This window comes from Mustelus asterias, chromosome 1, assembly GCF_964213995.1.
Source record: "Mustelus asterias chromosome 1, sMusAst1.hap1.1, whole genome shotgun sequence".
Lineage (NCBI taxonomy): Eukaryota > Metazoa > Chordata > Chondrichthyes > Carcharhiniformes > Triakidae > Mustelus > Mustelus asterias.
The window spans coordinates 185,917,018-185,934,520 of record NC_135801.1 but is presented as its reverse complement, the minus strand read 5'-3'; the positions used below and the strand labels follow the sequence as shown (position 1 = coordinate 185,934,520).

Below are 17,503 nucleotides of genomic sequence, written 5' to 3'. Positions count from 1 at the left end.
CCTCTGTAACTTCTGACATCCCTCCAGACTATCCACAACCCCACCAACCTTTGTGTCGTTGACAAACTTACCAACCCATCCCTCCACTTCCTCATCAAGGTCATTTATGAAAATGACAAACAGCAAGGTCCCAGAACAGATCCCTGGGGCACACCAGTGGTGACCGACCTCCATTTAGAAAAAGACCCATCTATACCCACTCTCTGCCTCCTTTGGGCAAGCCAGTTCTGGATCCACAAATTCCCCTAGTGGTTGTTGATTTGAAGGAACAGATGAGGAGTTTAGATTAAACGCAATATGGGGTGCGCTTGAAATACAGAGCCAATCTTGGGATGTCAACAAACTACAGCAAACAGAACCCGAGACCAAAAGTCTCCGGAAAAGACCATTAAACACAGGAGCAGAATTAGGCCATTTGGCCCATCGAGTTTGCTCTGCCATTCAATGAGATCGTGACCGATTTGATGCGATTATCCTCAACTCCACTTTCTCACCTTATCCCTATAACCCTAGATTCCTTAATGATTAAAAATCTATCTCAGCCCTGAACATACTTAATGTCCCAGCCTCTACAGCCCTCTGTGGTAATGAAGAGAAGAAATTCCTCTTAAGCTGCTTCATCAATGATCTTCCTTCCATCATAAGATCAGAAGTAGGGATGTTCACTGATGACTGCACAATATACATTCAGTACCATTCACAACTCGTCGGATACTGAAGACATCCATGTCCAAATGCAGCAAGACCTGGACAATATCCAGGCTTGGATAAGTGACAAAGAACATTCGTGCCACACAAGCATCCGGCAATGACCATCTCCAATAAGAGACAATCTAACCATGGCCCTTTCTCATTCAAAGGTGTTACCATCATTGAATCTCCCTTAAATGGGAGACCCCTTACTCTGAGATTATGCCCTCTGAAGGAGGTGGGGGGTGGGGGCCTGACAGAGTTTTTTTTATAATAGCTATTCTACCTAACCTACACATCTTTGGACATCGAAGGGCAATTTACCGCGGCCAATTAACCTGAGTCTAAGATGGATGCTCTCACCTCAACAGCTGCAACTTCCAATCATGTCCACAACCCAATTTTGCAGAATTTTCCGGAATGCAAGCTGGGTTTAAATCTGGAGTTAAGAATATAGTAGAAGGCAACCTCCTGACAGTATTGTCGTAAAACAACTTAAAGGAAACCAGAGATTAAATTTGCAAAGCTCCAAGTCAAATTATGTTCATGAGCTATGGATTAGCAATCGTAGAATCCCTACAGTGCAGATGGGGGCCATTCAGCCCATCGAGTCTGCACCGATCACAATCCCACCCTGGCCTTATCCCTGTAACCCCATGTATTTACCCTAGCTAGTCCCTTGACACTAAGAGGCAATTTAGCATGGCCAATCCACCCAACCCGCAGATCTTTGGACTGTGGGAGGAAACCGGAACACCTGGAGGAAACCCAAGCAGACACGGGGAGAACATGCAAACTCCACACAGAGAGTCACCCGAGGCCAGAATCGAACCAAGGTCCCTGGCGCTGAGAGGCAGCAGTGCTAACCACTATGCAATCATGCTGAAGCCAAAAATATTCATGAACAACATGTGAACAAAGAACCTTGTGAATATAGAATTCCAACAATGGTGGTGGTGGTGGTGGGTGGAGAAACTACTCTCTTCAGAAGCTTTTATTCAAGTTTATAGAATTGAAAACTGCATCAGCAATGAATATTTCATGAGGTAATTTCTGTTTGTGTGGGGAAATGCCAACATAAAATCAGCACACTTAGTAATAATGCAATGATTTGTTTTTGCTTCTGCAGCCTTGGGGCATTCCAGCAATGCACATCAGGAAATTACCTATCCCTTCAGGCTATTCATTTTGCGTCTGCTTATCTCAAAATATTTGTTCCTTAAAAACAGGAAGATAAAAGATAGGAAGGGCTTGGCCATAGGCGATGCAGGGCCACAGGGATCTGAAGACAATAAAATGGTTGTGGATAGTCTGAGTGGGGAAGGGGCTGGAGGCCAATTGGCAACATTGGGCATTGGGCAAGAGCCGTTGGCAATTTGGATTCCAGTCTCTTCGCTCCCCACAAAGGTTGTTGGACACCACACCTCACATCACCGCCAGGTCACAGGAATCCAAACAGCATTCGACATTTACCTACTCCTTTTCCATTAGGATCACCGTGTTAGTTGATGGCATGAAGACTTGGTGACATGGATTTGGACAAGATGCAGTGGGGAGAGAGACCTATTGTTTATACAAAGAACGCAGCAAGTTGTAGTGACCTGGAACCCACTGCCTGCAAGGCACTGGAAGCGGAGACCATTAAATGATTTCAAAATGAAATTGGATGGGCACTTGCAGGGCTATGATGATAGAGTGGGGGGTTGGATTGGACCACAGAGACCTGGCATGGTCCCAAATGGCCTCCTATGCCATAAATGACTCCATGGGTGAGATTTCATTTTTGGCAGGTGGGAATGGTGGAAGGGGTGGAGAATCGAGGGGAGGTCCCAAAATGGCTTTTACGCCGGTGGGATTTCCCCACTCAATTGTCCCCACCCCTCATCAGTGACGTAACAGGGTTCCCGACACATGCAAGGATGGGAACCCCATTTGAATAGATTTTAATGTAATTAGCGGAATGCCCCTCTGTAACAACCCTCCCACCCCTGCCATTAGGAAAGTCCCTTGCCATTTGGCGTAACGTCTCACTGGCGGGGTTTACAACAGGAATTTTATAATGGAAAACTAGTGACCAGAACCTCTTGGAGACGCACAGGTAAGTACAGCCCCTGGGAGGGGAAGGGTCATGCCCGAGCAGTGCCACCAGCAGTTCCCATGGGCAGTGGCAGGGAGATGGGCTTCTGTTGGGGAGGTTCAGGATGGGTGGGGGAGGAGTTGGGTCATGTCCATAGGATCATTCCTTTTTGTATTAGGGCAGTTGATGTCATATACATGGATTTTCGTAAGGCGTTTGATAAGGTCCCCCATGGTCAGCTGATGATGAAAGTGAGGAGGTGTGGGATAGAGGGAAAGTTGGCCGATTGGATAGGTAACTGGCTATCTGATCGAAGACAGAGGGTGGTGGTGGATGAAAAATTTTCAGACTGGAGGCAGGTTGCTAGCGGAGTGCCACAGGGATCAGTGCTTGGTCCTCTGCTCTTTGTGATTTTTATTAATGACTTAGAGGAGGGGGCTGAAGGGTGGATCAGTAAATTTGCTGATGACACCAAGATTGGTGGAGTAGTGGATGAGGTGGAGGGCTATTGTAGGCTGCAAAGAGACATAGATAGGATGCAAAGCTGGGCTGAAAAATGGCAAATGGAGTTTAACCCTGATAAATGTGGGGTGATTCATTTTGGTAGGACTAATTTAAATGTGGATTACAGGGTCAAAGGTAGGGTTCTGAAGACTGTAGAGGAACAGAGAGATCTTGGGGTCCATATCCACAGATCTCTAAAGGTTGCCACTCAAGTGGATAGAGCTGTGAAGAAGGCCTATAGTGTGTTAGCTTTTATTAACAGGGGGTTGGAGTTTAAGAGCCGTGGGGTTATGCTGCAACTGTACAGGACCTTGGTGAGACCACATTTGGAATATGGTGTGCAGTTCTGATCACCTCACTATAAGAAGGATGTGGAAGCGCTGGAAAGAGTGCAGAGGAGATTTACCAGGATGCTGCCTGGTTTGGAGGGTAGGTCTTATGAGGAAAGGTTGAGGGAGCTAGGGCTGTTCTCTCTGGAGCGGAGGAGGCTGAGGGGAGACTTAATAGAGGTTTATAAAATGATGAAGGGGATAGATAGAGTGAACGTTCAAAGACTATTGCCTCGGGTGGATGGAGCTATTACAAGGGGGCATAACTATAGGGTTCGTGGTGGGAGATATAGGAAGGATATCAGAGGTAGGTTCTTTACGCAGAGAGTGGTTGGGGTGTGGAATGGACTGCCTGCAGTGATAGCGGAGTAAGACACTTTAGGAACATTTAAGCGGTTATTGGATAGGCACATGGAGCACACCAGGATGATAGGGAGTGGGATAGCTTGATCTTGGTTTCAGATAAAGCTCGGCACAACATCGTGGGCCGAAGGGCCTGTTCTGTGCTGTACTGTTCTATGTATTTGTATTATATTTGCCCCATTCAGAGCACGCATTGAGGGACCCGCCTCCTGGATTCTGTTCCCTTGCACAATGTTCAAAACTTCTGCAGCGAAAGCCAGCAGGCTACAAACCGAATTGATGCCCGAATTTACACCTCTGGGGATAAAAAATTTTACCCCCCTTAACTTTGATTTTCCCTGCTTCCAAATCCCATTCCACACAATTTCCCGAACTGAATTCCAGGGCTTCCCTACCTTCAACTCTGAATCAGCCCACCTCCAAGTGCCCAGGTCGCCGGCAACCTGTCCTGGTCCCTCCACGCCAATGCTATAGCTAAGAAATGCCTCTACTTTCTCAGGTGGCTAAGGAAATTCGGCAGGCCCGCTACAACAGTGGTTAGCACTGCTGCTGCACAGCGCCAGGGACCCGGGTTCGACTCTTGGCTTGGGTCACTGTCTGTGTGGAGATTACATGTTCTCCCCGCGTTTGCATGGGTTTCCACTGGGTACTCCGGTTTCCTCCCACAGTCTGAAAGGTGTACTAGTTAGATTCATTGTCCTTCAGGTGTACCTGAACAGGCGCCGGAGTGTGGCGACTAGGGGATTTTCACAGTAACTTCATTGCAGTGTTAACGCAAGCCTACTTATGACACTAATAAATAAACAAACTTTAAACTCTCATCAATTTTTACATTTGCACCATAGAAAACACTCTTTCCGGATGCATCACAGCTTGGTATGGCTCCTGCTCTGACCAAGACCGCAAGAAATTACAAAGGGTCATGAACAAAGCCCAGTCCATCACGCAAACCAGCCTCCCATCCATTAACACTGTCTACAGTTCCCGCTGTCTCGGCAAAGCAACCAGCATAATCAAGGGCCCCACACACCCTGGACATTCTCTCTTCCACCTTCTTCTGTCAGGAAAAAGATACAAAGGTCTGAGATCACGTCGCAACCGATTCAAGAACAAGTCTGCTACCATCTGACTTTTGAACAGGCCTACCTTATATTAAGTTGATCTTTCTCTACATTCTAGCTATGACTAACACTACATTCTGCACCCTCTCCTTTCCTTCTCCCCATGTACTCTATGAACAGTGTTATTTTGTCTGTAAGGCATGCAAGAAACAATACTTCTCACTGTATACTAATACATGCGGCCATAATAAATGAAATCAAAGCCTCCAGATATTAGGACCCGATGGCCAGATTATAACCCGCCCCAGAATTTACAATCTCTTTCTCCAGCCCTCCCACATCATGATAGAAACAGTCAAAATACTCCTTATTCCATGTCTGTGTTATTAGAACCTGGTGTCCTCAGTATTAAGTAAGCCAAACAACTGGTGTCTCAATTAGTGAATACTCGACGAAGGGAATCGGGAGAGATGACCTAGTGATGTCACGAGGCTCATGCTCTGCAGACATGGGTTCAAATCCCACCAGGGCAGTTGGTGGAATTTAAATTCAATTAATTAAAAGAAAATCTGGAATTGCAAGCTAGTCTCAGTAACCACGACAACATTATCAACTGTCACCTATCTGGTTCACTACTGTCCTTTAGGGAAGGAAATCTGCTGTCCTTACCTGGCCTGGCCTACATGCGACTCCAGGGTCACAGCAAAGTGGTTGACTCGCAAGACACTCAGTTCACTGGCAATTAGGGGTGGGCAATAAATGCTGGCCTAGTCAGCAACACCCATACCCCATGAACGAATACAAAATATGAACAATACATAGGGTAGATAAGAAACTTTTCACCTTAGCAGAGGGGTCAATAACCAGGGGGCATAGATTTAAGGCAAGGGGCAGGAAAATCAGAAAGGATTTGAGGGAAAACATTTTTACCCAGAGGCCGGTGGGAATCTGGAACTCTCTGCCTGGAAGGGCAGTGGAGGTGGGAAGCTTCACAACATTTAAGAAGCATTTAGAAGAGCACTTGAAACATCATGGCTTAGAAGGCTATGGACCAAGTGCTCGAAAATGGGGTTAGAATAGAGAGGTGCTTGATGGCCGTCACAGACACAATGGGCCGAAGGGCCTCTTGTTGTGCTGTAAAACTCTCGACTCTAAATAAATCACCCAAACAATCTACCGAGGGATATGGGGATAAGCTGGGAAAATGGGACTGAGGTCGATTAGCCACGATTTTATTGAATGGAGAAGACTCAAGGGGTTATGCGGCCATGTGCTCTCATTAGTTCCATTCTCATGGCTGATGGTCACAGCTACTTGTGCTTAAACTACTTCCGATTTATCATTCAGAGCTCAACAGTAAGCTGGTGACCTTGTAAAAGCCTGGTGCGTGACACACACTTAACACAGCATTGCACTTGCTTCCCATTGCATCCGAATCAACTGCAGTAATGTCACGGTCCAAATGTTAGTAGATCAATCATTGAAAATAATCTTTACTCACCATCAGTATAATCTGACAGATACAATGGCAACCTGCGTCGTAAGTCGTCCATCATTCCCTTACCCATTCGTAGGAAGTCAAAAGGCTGCTCGGAAACAAAAAGAAAGTAGATTAGAATGACGTGATTACCTGGCAGGAACGTCTGCTCCTCTCTCAGGCAGGATTTCCATTTGACTCTTCTATACTGTTCACCCTCCCTGTTTCTCTTACAGCACTCGATCAGGTGACGCACTAAACCCCACTTTCGTTGGCACATCTCTTTCCTCAACACTGACGCCCAATCACAAAGAGAGACTGCTGCAGTGATAATGCCACTGGACAAGCCATCCAGAGGCCCAGACTAATGCTCCGGGGACATGGGTTCAAATCCCGCCAAGGCAGCTGGTGGATTGTAAATTCAGTCAATAAAATCTGGAATTTAAAAGCTCGTCTCAGTAATGGTGACCATGAAACTATCATCGATTGTCCCAAAAAATATCTGGTCTGCTAATATCATTTGGGGATGGAAATCTGCCATCCTTACCTGGTCTGGTCTACATGCGACTCCAGAGCCACAGCATTGTGGTTAACTCTTAACGGCCCTCTGAAATGGCCCAGCAAGCCATTCAATGCAAGGGCAATTAGGGATGGGCAACACATGTTGAACTTGGCAGCAACGCCCACATCCCATCAAAGAATGAAAAAAAAAACTTACTCCCACTCATCCACCCTGTCCTTCCACCTACAATTGCTTAAAGAAATGTTAAATTAACTCTGTCCCTCACTCTCCAGATGCTGCCAGACATGATGGGTGGGATTTTACGGCCTTGCTCAGGCGAGATCATAAAATCCCACCCTTGGCCAACGGAGATTTCCGTTCTGCGAGCCGCGCCCGCCCTGGAATCGTACCCGGGGGAGGCGGTAAAATTCCGGCTGCTGTTTTTAAAGAGATTTATTTCTACAGTCACTTGGCAACATCGAATGTGAATATTGTTGAAAAGTGAGACCTCTTGCCAAAGTTTATCATCTTACATTCATCAGGTCAAACAATACAATACCAAATTTCAAACGATCACAAGAATTTCTATTATAGGAGTAAAAGGGAGCTCACTGGTTAGCAAGTGAATCTAACTAATCTATTTCATAGAAACACTACAATGCAGAAGGAGGCCGTTCGGCCAATTGAGTCTGCACCGACAACACTCCCACCCAGGTCCTTGCCCTGTGAGTCCACATATTTATCCTGCTGATCCCGCTAACCTAGGCATAAAGCGGCAATTTAGCATGGTCAATCCTCCTAACCCGCACATCTTTGGACTGTGGAAGGAAACCCGAGCACCCGGAGGAAACCCACGCAGACACAGGGAAAACGTACAAACTCCACACAGACAGTCACCCAAGCCGGGAATCGAACCCAGGCCCCTGGCGAAGTGAGGCAGCAGTGCTAACCACTGTGCTACCCAGGGTAAAGAATTGCAAACATTCCTCATTCCTCACTCTGAGAGAAAAAAGTTCTTCCTCAAATCCGTCTTAAATGAGCACCCCCTTATTCTGAGATTGTGCCCTCGAGTCCTACATTCTCCCATGAGTGGAAACATCCTCCCAACATTTACCCAGTCTAATCCTTAGGACAAGGGGTAGCAAATTTTTTTTTTAAAAAAGAGTTGAGGAGAAACTACTTCTCCCAAAGGATTATGAATCTGTGGAATTCGTTATCCCAAAATGCGGTGGATGCTGGGATAGTGGGTAAATTTGAAGAGGAGTTAGGCAAGATTTTTAATTGGTAATGGGTTGAAGGGTTATGGGAAGGCAGGCAGGAAAATGGGGACGAGGAGCATGTCAGCCATGATGAATGGCAGAGCAGACTCGATGGGCCGAGTGGCCCAATTCTGCTCCTATGAGAGGGGAGAGATACAAAAGTGTCCAGAGGGGCAATTTTTTCACAGAGGTAGTAGTAGAGGCGGGTACAATTTTGTCTTTTAAAAAGCTTTTAGATAGTTACATGGCTAAGATGGGTATAGAGGGATATGGGCCAAATGCGGGCAATTGGGACTAACTTAGAGGTTTTAAAAAAAAAGGGCAGCATGGACAAGTTGGGCCAAAGGGCCCGTTTTCATGCTGTAAACCTCGATGACTCTACATCTTATGAACCCCCAAAGAATCTTACACATTATCATAATCACAATTATACAGTCTGAACTCCAAGGAGTACAGATGCAACCTATTGAATCTTTCCTCATATAGCAGTCCCTCTACACCCAGGATCATCTAGTAAACGTCCTCTGGAACTGCCTTCAATAACATATCTTTCCTTAAATACAGTGACCAAAACTGTACACACTACTCTAAATGTGGCCTCACAGTACTTTGTACAGTTGCAGCAACACTCTTCCCTTTTATATTCCAGCACCCTTGAAATAAAAGGCAGTGTTCCATTTGCCTTCCATTGACAGAGATATTGAAATACCTTCTTGCTACACAGTGTAGCACACGTGAAGATGATAGTTCATGAAGGGTCAGCAGCAAGGATAGGTCACAAGTGCTGTTATAAACCAGTCAGATGCGACCTGGATGAGGAAGCAGAGGGATGGGTTGGTAGGTTTGCCGACGACACGAAGGTTGGTGGGGTTGTGGATAGTCTGGAGGGATGTCAGAAGTTACAGAGGGACATAGATAGGATGCAAGACTGGGCGGACAAGTGGCAGATGGACTTCAACTCAGATAAATGCGTAGTGGTCCATTTTGGTAGGACAAATGGGATGAAGGAGTACAATATAAAGGGAAAGACTCTTAGTACGGTAGAGGATCAGAAGGACCTTGGGGTCCGGGTCCATAGGACTCTGAAATCGGCCCCGCAGGTGGAGGTGGTGGTTAAGAAGGCGTATGGTGTGCTGGCCTTTATCAATTGAGGGATTGAGTTTAGGAGTCCGGGGATAATGATGCAGCTATATAAGACCCTCGTCAGACCCCACTTGGAGTACTGTGCTCAGTTCTGGTCACCTCACTATAGGAAGGATGTGGAAAAGATTGAAAGGGTGCAGAGGAGATTTACAAGGATGTTGCCTGGATTGAGTGGCATGCCTTATGAGGATAGGCTGAGGGAGCTCGGTCTTTTCTCCTTGGAGAGATGTAGGATGAGAGGAGGCCTAACAGAGGTGTATAAGATGTTGAGAGGCATAGATCGGGTGGACTCTCAGAGGCTTTTTCCCAGGGTGGAAATGTCTGCTATGAGAGGACACAGGTTTAAGGTGCTGGGGGGTAGGTACAGGGGAGATGTTAGGGGTAAGTTTTTCACACAGAGGGTGGTGGGCGAGTGGAATCGGCTGCCGTCAGTGGTGGTGGAGGCGAACTCAATAGGGTCTTTTAAGAGACTCCTGGATGAGTACATGGAGCTTAATAGGATGGAGGGTTATAGGTAGGTCTAGAAGGTAGGGATGTGTTCGGCACAACTTGTGGGCCGAAGGGCCTGTTTGTGCTGTAGTTTTTCTATGGTTCTACGTTTCTATAACCGTACCATCTCACTGTCAATGTGTGTAATGTATAAGTTCTCTCTCTCTCTCTACACATCTGCTACGGTGCATAGGGTCCAGTCATGCAGAGTTTCAGAGTCCAAATAGAGTCACAGGGACATACAGCACGGAAACAGGCCCTTCAGCCCAACTCGTCCATGCCGACCAGCTTTCCTATATTGAACTAGTCCCATTTGCCTGCGTTTGGCCCCTCGAAACCTTTCCCAACCATGTACTTGTCCAAATGTCTTTTAAATATAATTGTACCCGCCTCTACCACCTCCTCTGGCAGCTCATCCCACACCTGCACCACCCTGTGTGAAAAGTCGTCCCTCAGGTCCCTTTTAATTCTTTCCCCTCTCACCTTAAATCTACGCCCTCTAGTTTTGGACTCCCCGACCCCAGGGAAAAGACCTTAGATATTCACCTTATTTATGCCCCTCATGATTTTAAACCTCTATAAGGTCACCTCCTCATAGAATCCCTACAGTACAGAAGGAGGCCATTCTGCCCATCAAGCCTGTACCGAACACAATTCCACCCAAGCCCTTTTGCCGCAACCCCACACATTTACCTTGCTAATTCCCCTGTCACTAGGGTCAATTTAGCATGGCCAATCCACCTAACCCGCACATCTTTGGACTGTGGGAGGAAACCAGAACACCCGGGGGAAACCCACGCAGACACGGGGAGGATGTGCAAACTTCACACAGACAGTGACCCGAGACTGGAATTGAACCTGGGACTCTGGTGCTGTGAGGCAGCAGTGTTAGCCACTGTGCCACCCTCATCCTCCTACGCTCCAGGGTAAAAAAAGTCTCAGCCTATCCTTACAATTCAAAATTTAAATCAAGGCCAGTGGCAAAATTAAATTCAGATCAACTAGAAAGTTTGCAGCAAAAAAACTGTTTCTAAAACCAACTGGGTGGCTGGACTCAGACACAGCTGAAAATCCTTAGGTCCTTTGGCTGTTAATGCAGCCAAGGTGATGGAGGAGGATACATCGGAAGGCAGGAGCCAAGGTTAATAAAACGACTTGCATTTATCCAGCACTTTGTCACACTGCACAGTTCTCAAAGCATTCCACGCAATTAATTACTTTGAATTGCAATAACAGTTGTACGGTCAAAGCAAAACACAATAGTCATTCTGTGCCAACAACTTCCTGCAAACAGCAACTAAAATTAAGGACCAGTTAGTGATATTGATTCAGCAAGGGTTTGTTTTGGCCAGAAAACTGAGAAGAGTCCCTTGCTTCTCTTCCACTAATGTAGAGCCATCAAATTTTTATCTGTTCAAAAAACGTTAGCACGTGAATCAGGACTTTACAATACATAGAAACATAGTAGATAGGAACAGGAGGCGGCCATTCGGCCCCTCGAGCCTGCTCCACCATTCATCACGGTCATGGCTGATCCAACTCAACAGCCTAATCCTGCTTTCTCTCCATTCACTTGTGCTATCAAATAAACCCGTTGGACTTTAACCTGGTGTTGAGACTTCTTACTGTGCCCACCCAACCCAACGCCGGCATCTCCACATCATTTCTCCCCACAATCTTTGATCCCATTCACCCCAAGTGCTGTATCCAGCCGCCTCTTGAATACATTCAATGTTTTGGCATCAACTACTTCCTGTGGTAATGAATTCCACAGGCTCACCACTCTTTGGGTGAAGAAATGTCTCCTCACCTCCGTCCCAAATGGTCTACCCCAAACCCTCAGACTGTGGCCCCTGGTTCTGGACTCCCCCCACCATCGGGAACATCCTTCCTGCATCTACCCTGTCTAGTCCTGTAGTTTCCATGAGATCCCTCCTCATTCGTCTGAACTCCAGCGAAAACAATCCTAACCTAGTCAATCTCTCCTCATACGTCAGTCCCGCCATTCCCAGAATCAGCCTGGCAAACCTTCGCTGCACTCCCTCGAGAGCAAGAACATCCTTCCTCAGAAAAGGAGACCAAAACTGCACACAATACTCTAGGTGTGGCCTCACCAAGGCCCTGTATAATTGCAACAACACATCCCTGGTCCTGTACTCGAAACCTCTCGTAATGAAGGCCAACTTACCATGTGCCTTCTTTTCTTTAATAATTGGGCAGTGAAAGTTATTTTCTTGTCCTGCTGCCCCACAAAATAAAAAATTTAGTCAGCTCAACTTGCCATGGCAGGGTTTGAATAAGGGTGTCTGGGTTGCTTAGCCAGTCACATAATTGTATCTAGTAATTCTTATCCGAAGGATTGTACCACAAGCACTCATTCTGTCCTACAGGGCAGGCTCTACTGGAAGAGAAACCTGCATTCATATAGCACCTTCATAACTGCAGGATGCCCCAAAGAACTTTTTAAAATTCGATCATGGGATGTGGGCATCGGTGGCCAGGCCAGCATTTGTTACCCATCCCCAACTGCCCTGGAACTGAGTGACTTGCCATCTCACACAAAGAATTAAATACACTGAAGTAGGCCGCCAGACCCGTCAAGCCCGCCCCGCCATTCAATACGATCATGGCTGATTTACGTCAGCCTCAACTCCTTTTCTGTGCCATTTCCCCATCGCCCTGCTTTCCTCGATCTATCAAACGTTTATCCACCTTCACTTTGAATGCTTCTATCCGGCCTCCACCACCCTTTGGAGCAGAGAATTCCAAACATTCACCACCCTCTTGGAGAAGAAATTATTACGCGCCTCAGTTTTAAATGACCGGCCCTTCTTCCTGTAACTATGTCCCCTCGTTCGAGACTCTCTCACTGGTGAAAACATCTCACCATCCACCCTGTCGAGCCCCCTCAGGATCTTATATTCTTGAATAAAGTCACCCTTCTAAACTCTACAGACCCAAACTATTTAGTCTCTCTTGATTGGGCAACCCTCTCATCTGTAAGGGTATTGAAGAGTTAGCCACATTGCTATGGGTCACACATAGGCCAGACCAGATAAAGACGGCAGATTTCCTTCCCTAAAGGATATTTAGTGAACCAGACGGGTTTTTTCCGACAATCGACAATGGTTTCACGGTCATCATTGGAATTTTAATTCCAGGTTCAAGGTGCGTGCCGCGGTGGGGTTCAAACCCGGGTCCCCAGGACATTACCCTGGGTTTCTGGATTACTAGTCCAGTGACAATATCACTACACCATTGTAGCCAATGAAGTACTTTTGGATGTGTGGAAACTGTTGTAACGCAAGAAACATGGTAGTCAATGCACAGGAAGGAGCAATTAAATAAATAACCAGACGATCTCTTTTCGACCATAAGATAATAAGAAATAGGAGTAGGCCATTCAGCCCATCATGCCTGTCTCCCCCATTTAATAAATTATGGCGGATTTGATTGTGGTCTGAACTCCACTTTTCTGCCTGTCCTCTCAAGTCCATCAACTTCCTTGGGAGATCAAAAATCTCTAAGTGAGCCGTGGATTTATTCAATGACCCAGCCCTCACTGCCTTCAAGAGAAGAGAATTCCAAACACTAACAACTCTCAGAGAAGAAAGTTTCCCCGTGTGCAGTCTTAAATGGGGATACCGAAACTTCTTAAAGTGTGCCCACTGGTTCTAGATTCCCCCACTATGGGAAACAACCTCACAGAATCTACCCAGTCATGCACTCCTCAGAATTTCATACATTGCAAAAAAGATCTCATTCTTCTAAGCTGCAAGGAGTGTATGCCCAACCTGCTCTCGTAATATAGCCCAGAAATCAATCTAGCGAACCTTCTCGGAACTGCTTCCAAATGCAAGTATATGTCCCTTTAAGTAAAAGGAGGCCAACACTGCAAACAGAACTCCAGGTGTGGTCTTCTCAATGTCCTGCGTGGATCTCACAGGAATTCCATACTTTAAGTAAAATATATTTATTAGTCACAAGTAAGGCTTACATTAACACTGCAATGAAGTTACTGTGAAATTTCCCCTATACTTTGTCCCCCGAGTAGTTCAACATTCAGTGGAACCCACAAACTTCTGACGTGGAGGCTCAGGTGCTGCAGCCCACCGCACGCAAGGTTTACGCACAAGTCTAGCACGCAAAAAAATAAACCACCACCACATAGGGCCCAGTGAAATGTAACAGGGGCCAGAGATCAAACGTTAAGGTGGCTGATTGGTGAGAATTTCCTGTGCCTTGTTCAGACTACAGAACGATGGAAAGTGTGAAGGGGTTAACCTGTAGACACTCTACCAAATCCCCCACCTTGCATCAGCAAGGTTGGCATAGCATCAGATACCTGGAACCTGCTATCAATTAACTCTGGCACCTCGCCACGTGTGTTCCAGGTCATTTTGGAACTCAATTGATCTTACGTTGTTGCATCTCCTCTTGTCTGACCTACATAGCACACACCATTTAAAAAATATGGAGTGCCGACTCCTACTGAACAAACATCTCTCTTGTAATGCACTTGGCCCCCCTCAGAACATTTGTACAGCACCTTTTCTGAAGCAATTACTTCAAGATGCACTTTCAACATGTCCAAAAGTTTTGCCAAAGTTTGTTTTCTTTTCTTCTTTAATGTTAACAAGGTTGCAATCATCTTCAAAAACGCACATCTGGGACCCAGTACAGTGGAATAACAAGATGATCTGCACTCCATATAAATACTGTTGCTACAAGAGCAGGTCCGAGGCTCGGAATTATGTGGTGAGTAACTCACCACCTGACTCCCCAAAGCCTGTCCACCATCTACAAGGCATAAGTCAGGGGTGTGGTGGAATACTCTCCACTTGCCTGGATGGGTGCAGCTCCAACAACACAAGAAGCTCAACACCATCCAGGACAAAGCAGCCTGCTTGATTGGCACCTCATCCACAAACATTCACGCTTTCCACCACCATCGTGCAGTGGCATCATTTTCTACAATCTACAGGATACACTGCAACAACTCAGCAAGGCTCCTTCAACAGCATCTTCGAAACTTACAACCTCTACCATCTAGAAGGAAATTCGCGGCAGATACATAGAAACACCACCACCTGCAAGTTCCCGTCCAAACCACACACCCTACTTGGAAATATATGGCCACTTTTTTCCACTGTCGATGAGTCAAAATCCTGGAACCCCTTCCCGAATAGCACTGTGGGAGTACTTACATCATGTGGACTGCAGTGATTGAAGGCAGCAACTCATTACCACCATCTCAAGGACAATTAGGAATGGCAATAAATGGTGGCCCAGTCAGCAACACCCACTTCCTACGAAAATGTTGACACTGAATTACTAAGGAAACCAAAAGTTTCATGAAAAGAAGCTGTCTTTAAGCAGCGTCTTAAGCAAGGATAGTGAAGGGGGGTGTTTTGGGAAGGGAATTCCAAAACAGTCACCAACAATGGGGCAATGAAAATGGAGAATGCACAGAAATACGGAGGGTAGTATTGGATGCCACAGAGATACAAAGTAAAAGTTTATTTATTAGCCACAAGTAGACTTACATTAACACTGCAATGAAGTTACTGTGAAAATCCCCTAGTCGCCACACTCCGGCGCCTGTTTGGGTACACTGAGGGAGAAATTAGCATGGCCAATGCACCTAACCAGCACATCTTTCGGATTAAACTGGAGCACCCGGAGGAAACCCACACAGACACAGGGAGACCGTGCAGACTCCACACAGAGAGTGACCCAAGCCAGGAGTTGAACCCAGGCCCCTGGCGCTGAGGGGCAGCAGTACAAACCACTGTGCCACCATGGAGAGATTTGAACATGAGAATAAGAATTTTACGATCACGGTATTGGTAAACGAGGAGTCAATGTAGATCAGGCAGCACATGGGTGAGGGAATGAGACTTAAGTGCGAGTTAGGATATGGACAGCGAGCCCTGTCTAAAGGTAACAAAAGCACGGATGAGGATTTCAGCAGCAGATGAACAGGGGCGGAGGAACACAATGTCACAGAAATAGTCGACAAGACTGCCCAGTTCCAAGAGGATGGGTGCTGTAAGCTGGGTGCCAGGTCAAATAAGATGTTGACATTGCTAATGGCCTGTTTCAGCCTCAGTCCCTCAGCCTAACCACTACCCAAGTCCATGGCATGGATAGCTTCCCATTATTTAATGGCAGGAAGCTTCTGTTCATCCAGGGTCAGAGATCAGACAAGCGACAAGACGATCGATAGACTGTGGAGGGTGAGGTGGAGATGAGTGTTGACCATGTCCCAGTGGAATCTAACATTGTGATTTCAAGTGACGATGTCAAGGGGGCAGCACATAGAGGAGAAATTGAAGAAGGCGAGGAAGGATCACTACAGGACAGTAGTCTCCATGTTAAAAATCGGACAACCATGGGCAAGATGGGTATAGAGGGATATGGGCCAAATGCGGGCAATTGGAACTAGTTTAGGGGTTTTTTAAAAAAAGGGCAGCATGGACAAGTTGGGCTGAAGGGCCTGTTTCCATGCTGTAAATCTCTATAACTCTACAACCAGGTGGCGGACACACTCCGGGCTTGTGCTACTTTGAAGGTGGCTATCTTTACCTGCAGTTGCTGCAGATTGTCACCCAGGAAATAAGAGTGATAAGCAGAGAACGGGTTGTTAAGACACAGGCAGTTAAAAATAGCAACAATGACGATGATGTTAATAAGTTTACAGAATGCAGTATAAAAGGTCAAACAAATTTCAATATAGATTAGTGATTTGGATAAATATTTTGCTTGGAGAAATAAGGAGGTCACATTTTTCTTGGATGTAATAGAGCGTAAAATGGGGTTAAGGAACAAAGCAAACCTGGGTGACTGATTCACAAATCATTCAACATAGCAATTTAGGGTAACTAAGTAAACCAAGCACTCAGGACCATTTAGAAACAATTCACAAAGAATGAGACCACTCAGTCCATCATGTTTATGCCATCCTTGCACCAACTTTTACAGATGCACCACAGAAAGCATTCTTTCTGGTTGTGTCACAGCTTGGTATGGCTCCTGCTCTGCACAAGACCCCAAGAAACTACAAAGGGTCGTGAATGTAGCCCAATCCATCACGCAAACCAGCCTCCCATCCATTGACTCTGGCTGCACTTTCCGCTCCCTCAGCAAAGCAGCCAGCATAATCAAGGACCCCACGCACCCCGGACATTTTCTCTTCCACCTTCTCCCGTTGGGAAAAAGATACAAAAGTCTGAGGTCATGCACCAACCGACTCAAGAACAGCTTCTTCCCTGTGCCATCAGACTTTTGAATGGACCTACCCTCGCATTAAGTTGATCTTTCTGAACACCTACACCTACTGTAACACTACATTCTGCACTCTCTCCTTTCCTTCTCTATGAATGGTATGCTTTGTCTGTAAAGCACGCGATAAACAATACTTTTCATTGTATACATGTGACAATAATAAATCAAATAAATCAAATCAAAATCCAGAAAAATAGCTTCTCCCACCTTCTCGCTCTTGGTCCATAACTCTACGGATGAGCACTTAAATGTTTTTTTTAATGCGAGGAAGGTTTTTGGTAGCAAGAATGCAGGTGTAACATATAATGAAGGGGACAATTCT

General features: G+C 46.1%; 1 protein-coding gene across 2 annotated transcripts in view; it reads right to left on the bottom strand.

Annotated features, from left to right (window-relative positions):
• slc4a11 (solute carrier family 4 member 11) overlaps positions 1-17,503 on the bottom strand; it is a 218,406-nt gene that overhangs the window by 78,043 nt on the left and 122,860 nt on the right. For both annotated transcript variants that reach the window (XM_078224199.1, XM_078224209.1), the window contains exon 9: positions 6,526-6,610. In XM_078224199.1, coding sequence (XP_078080325.1) covers positions 6,526-6,610 — 85 coding nt within the window. The remainder of the gene's footprint in view (positions 1-6,525; positions 6,611-17,503) is intronic.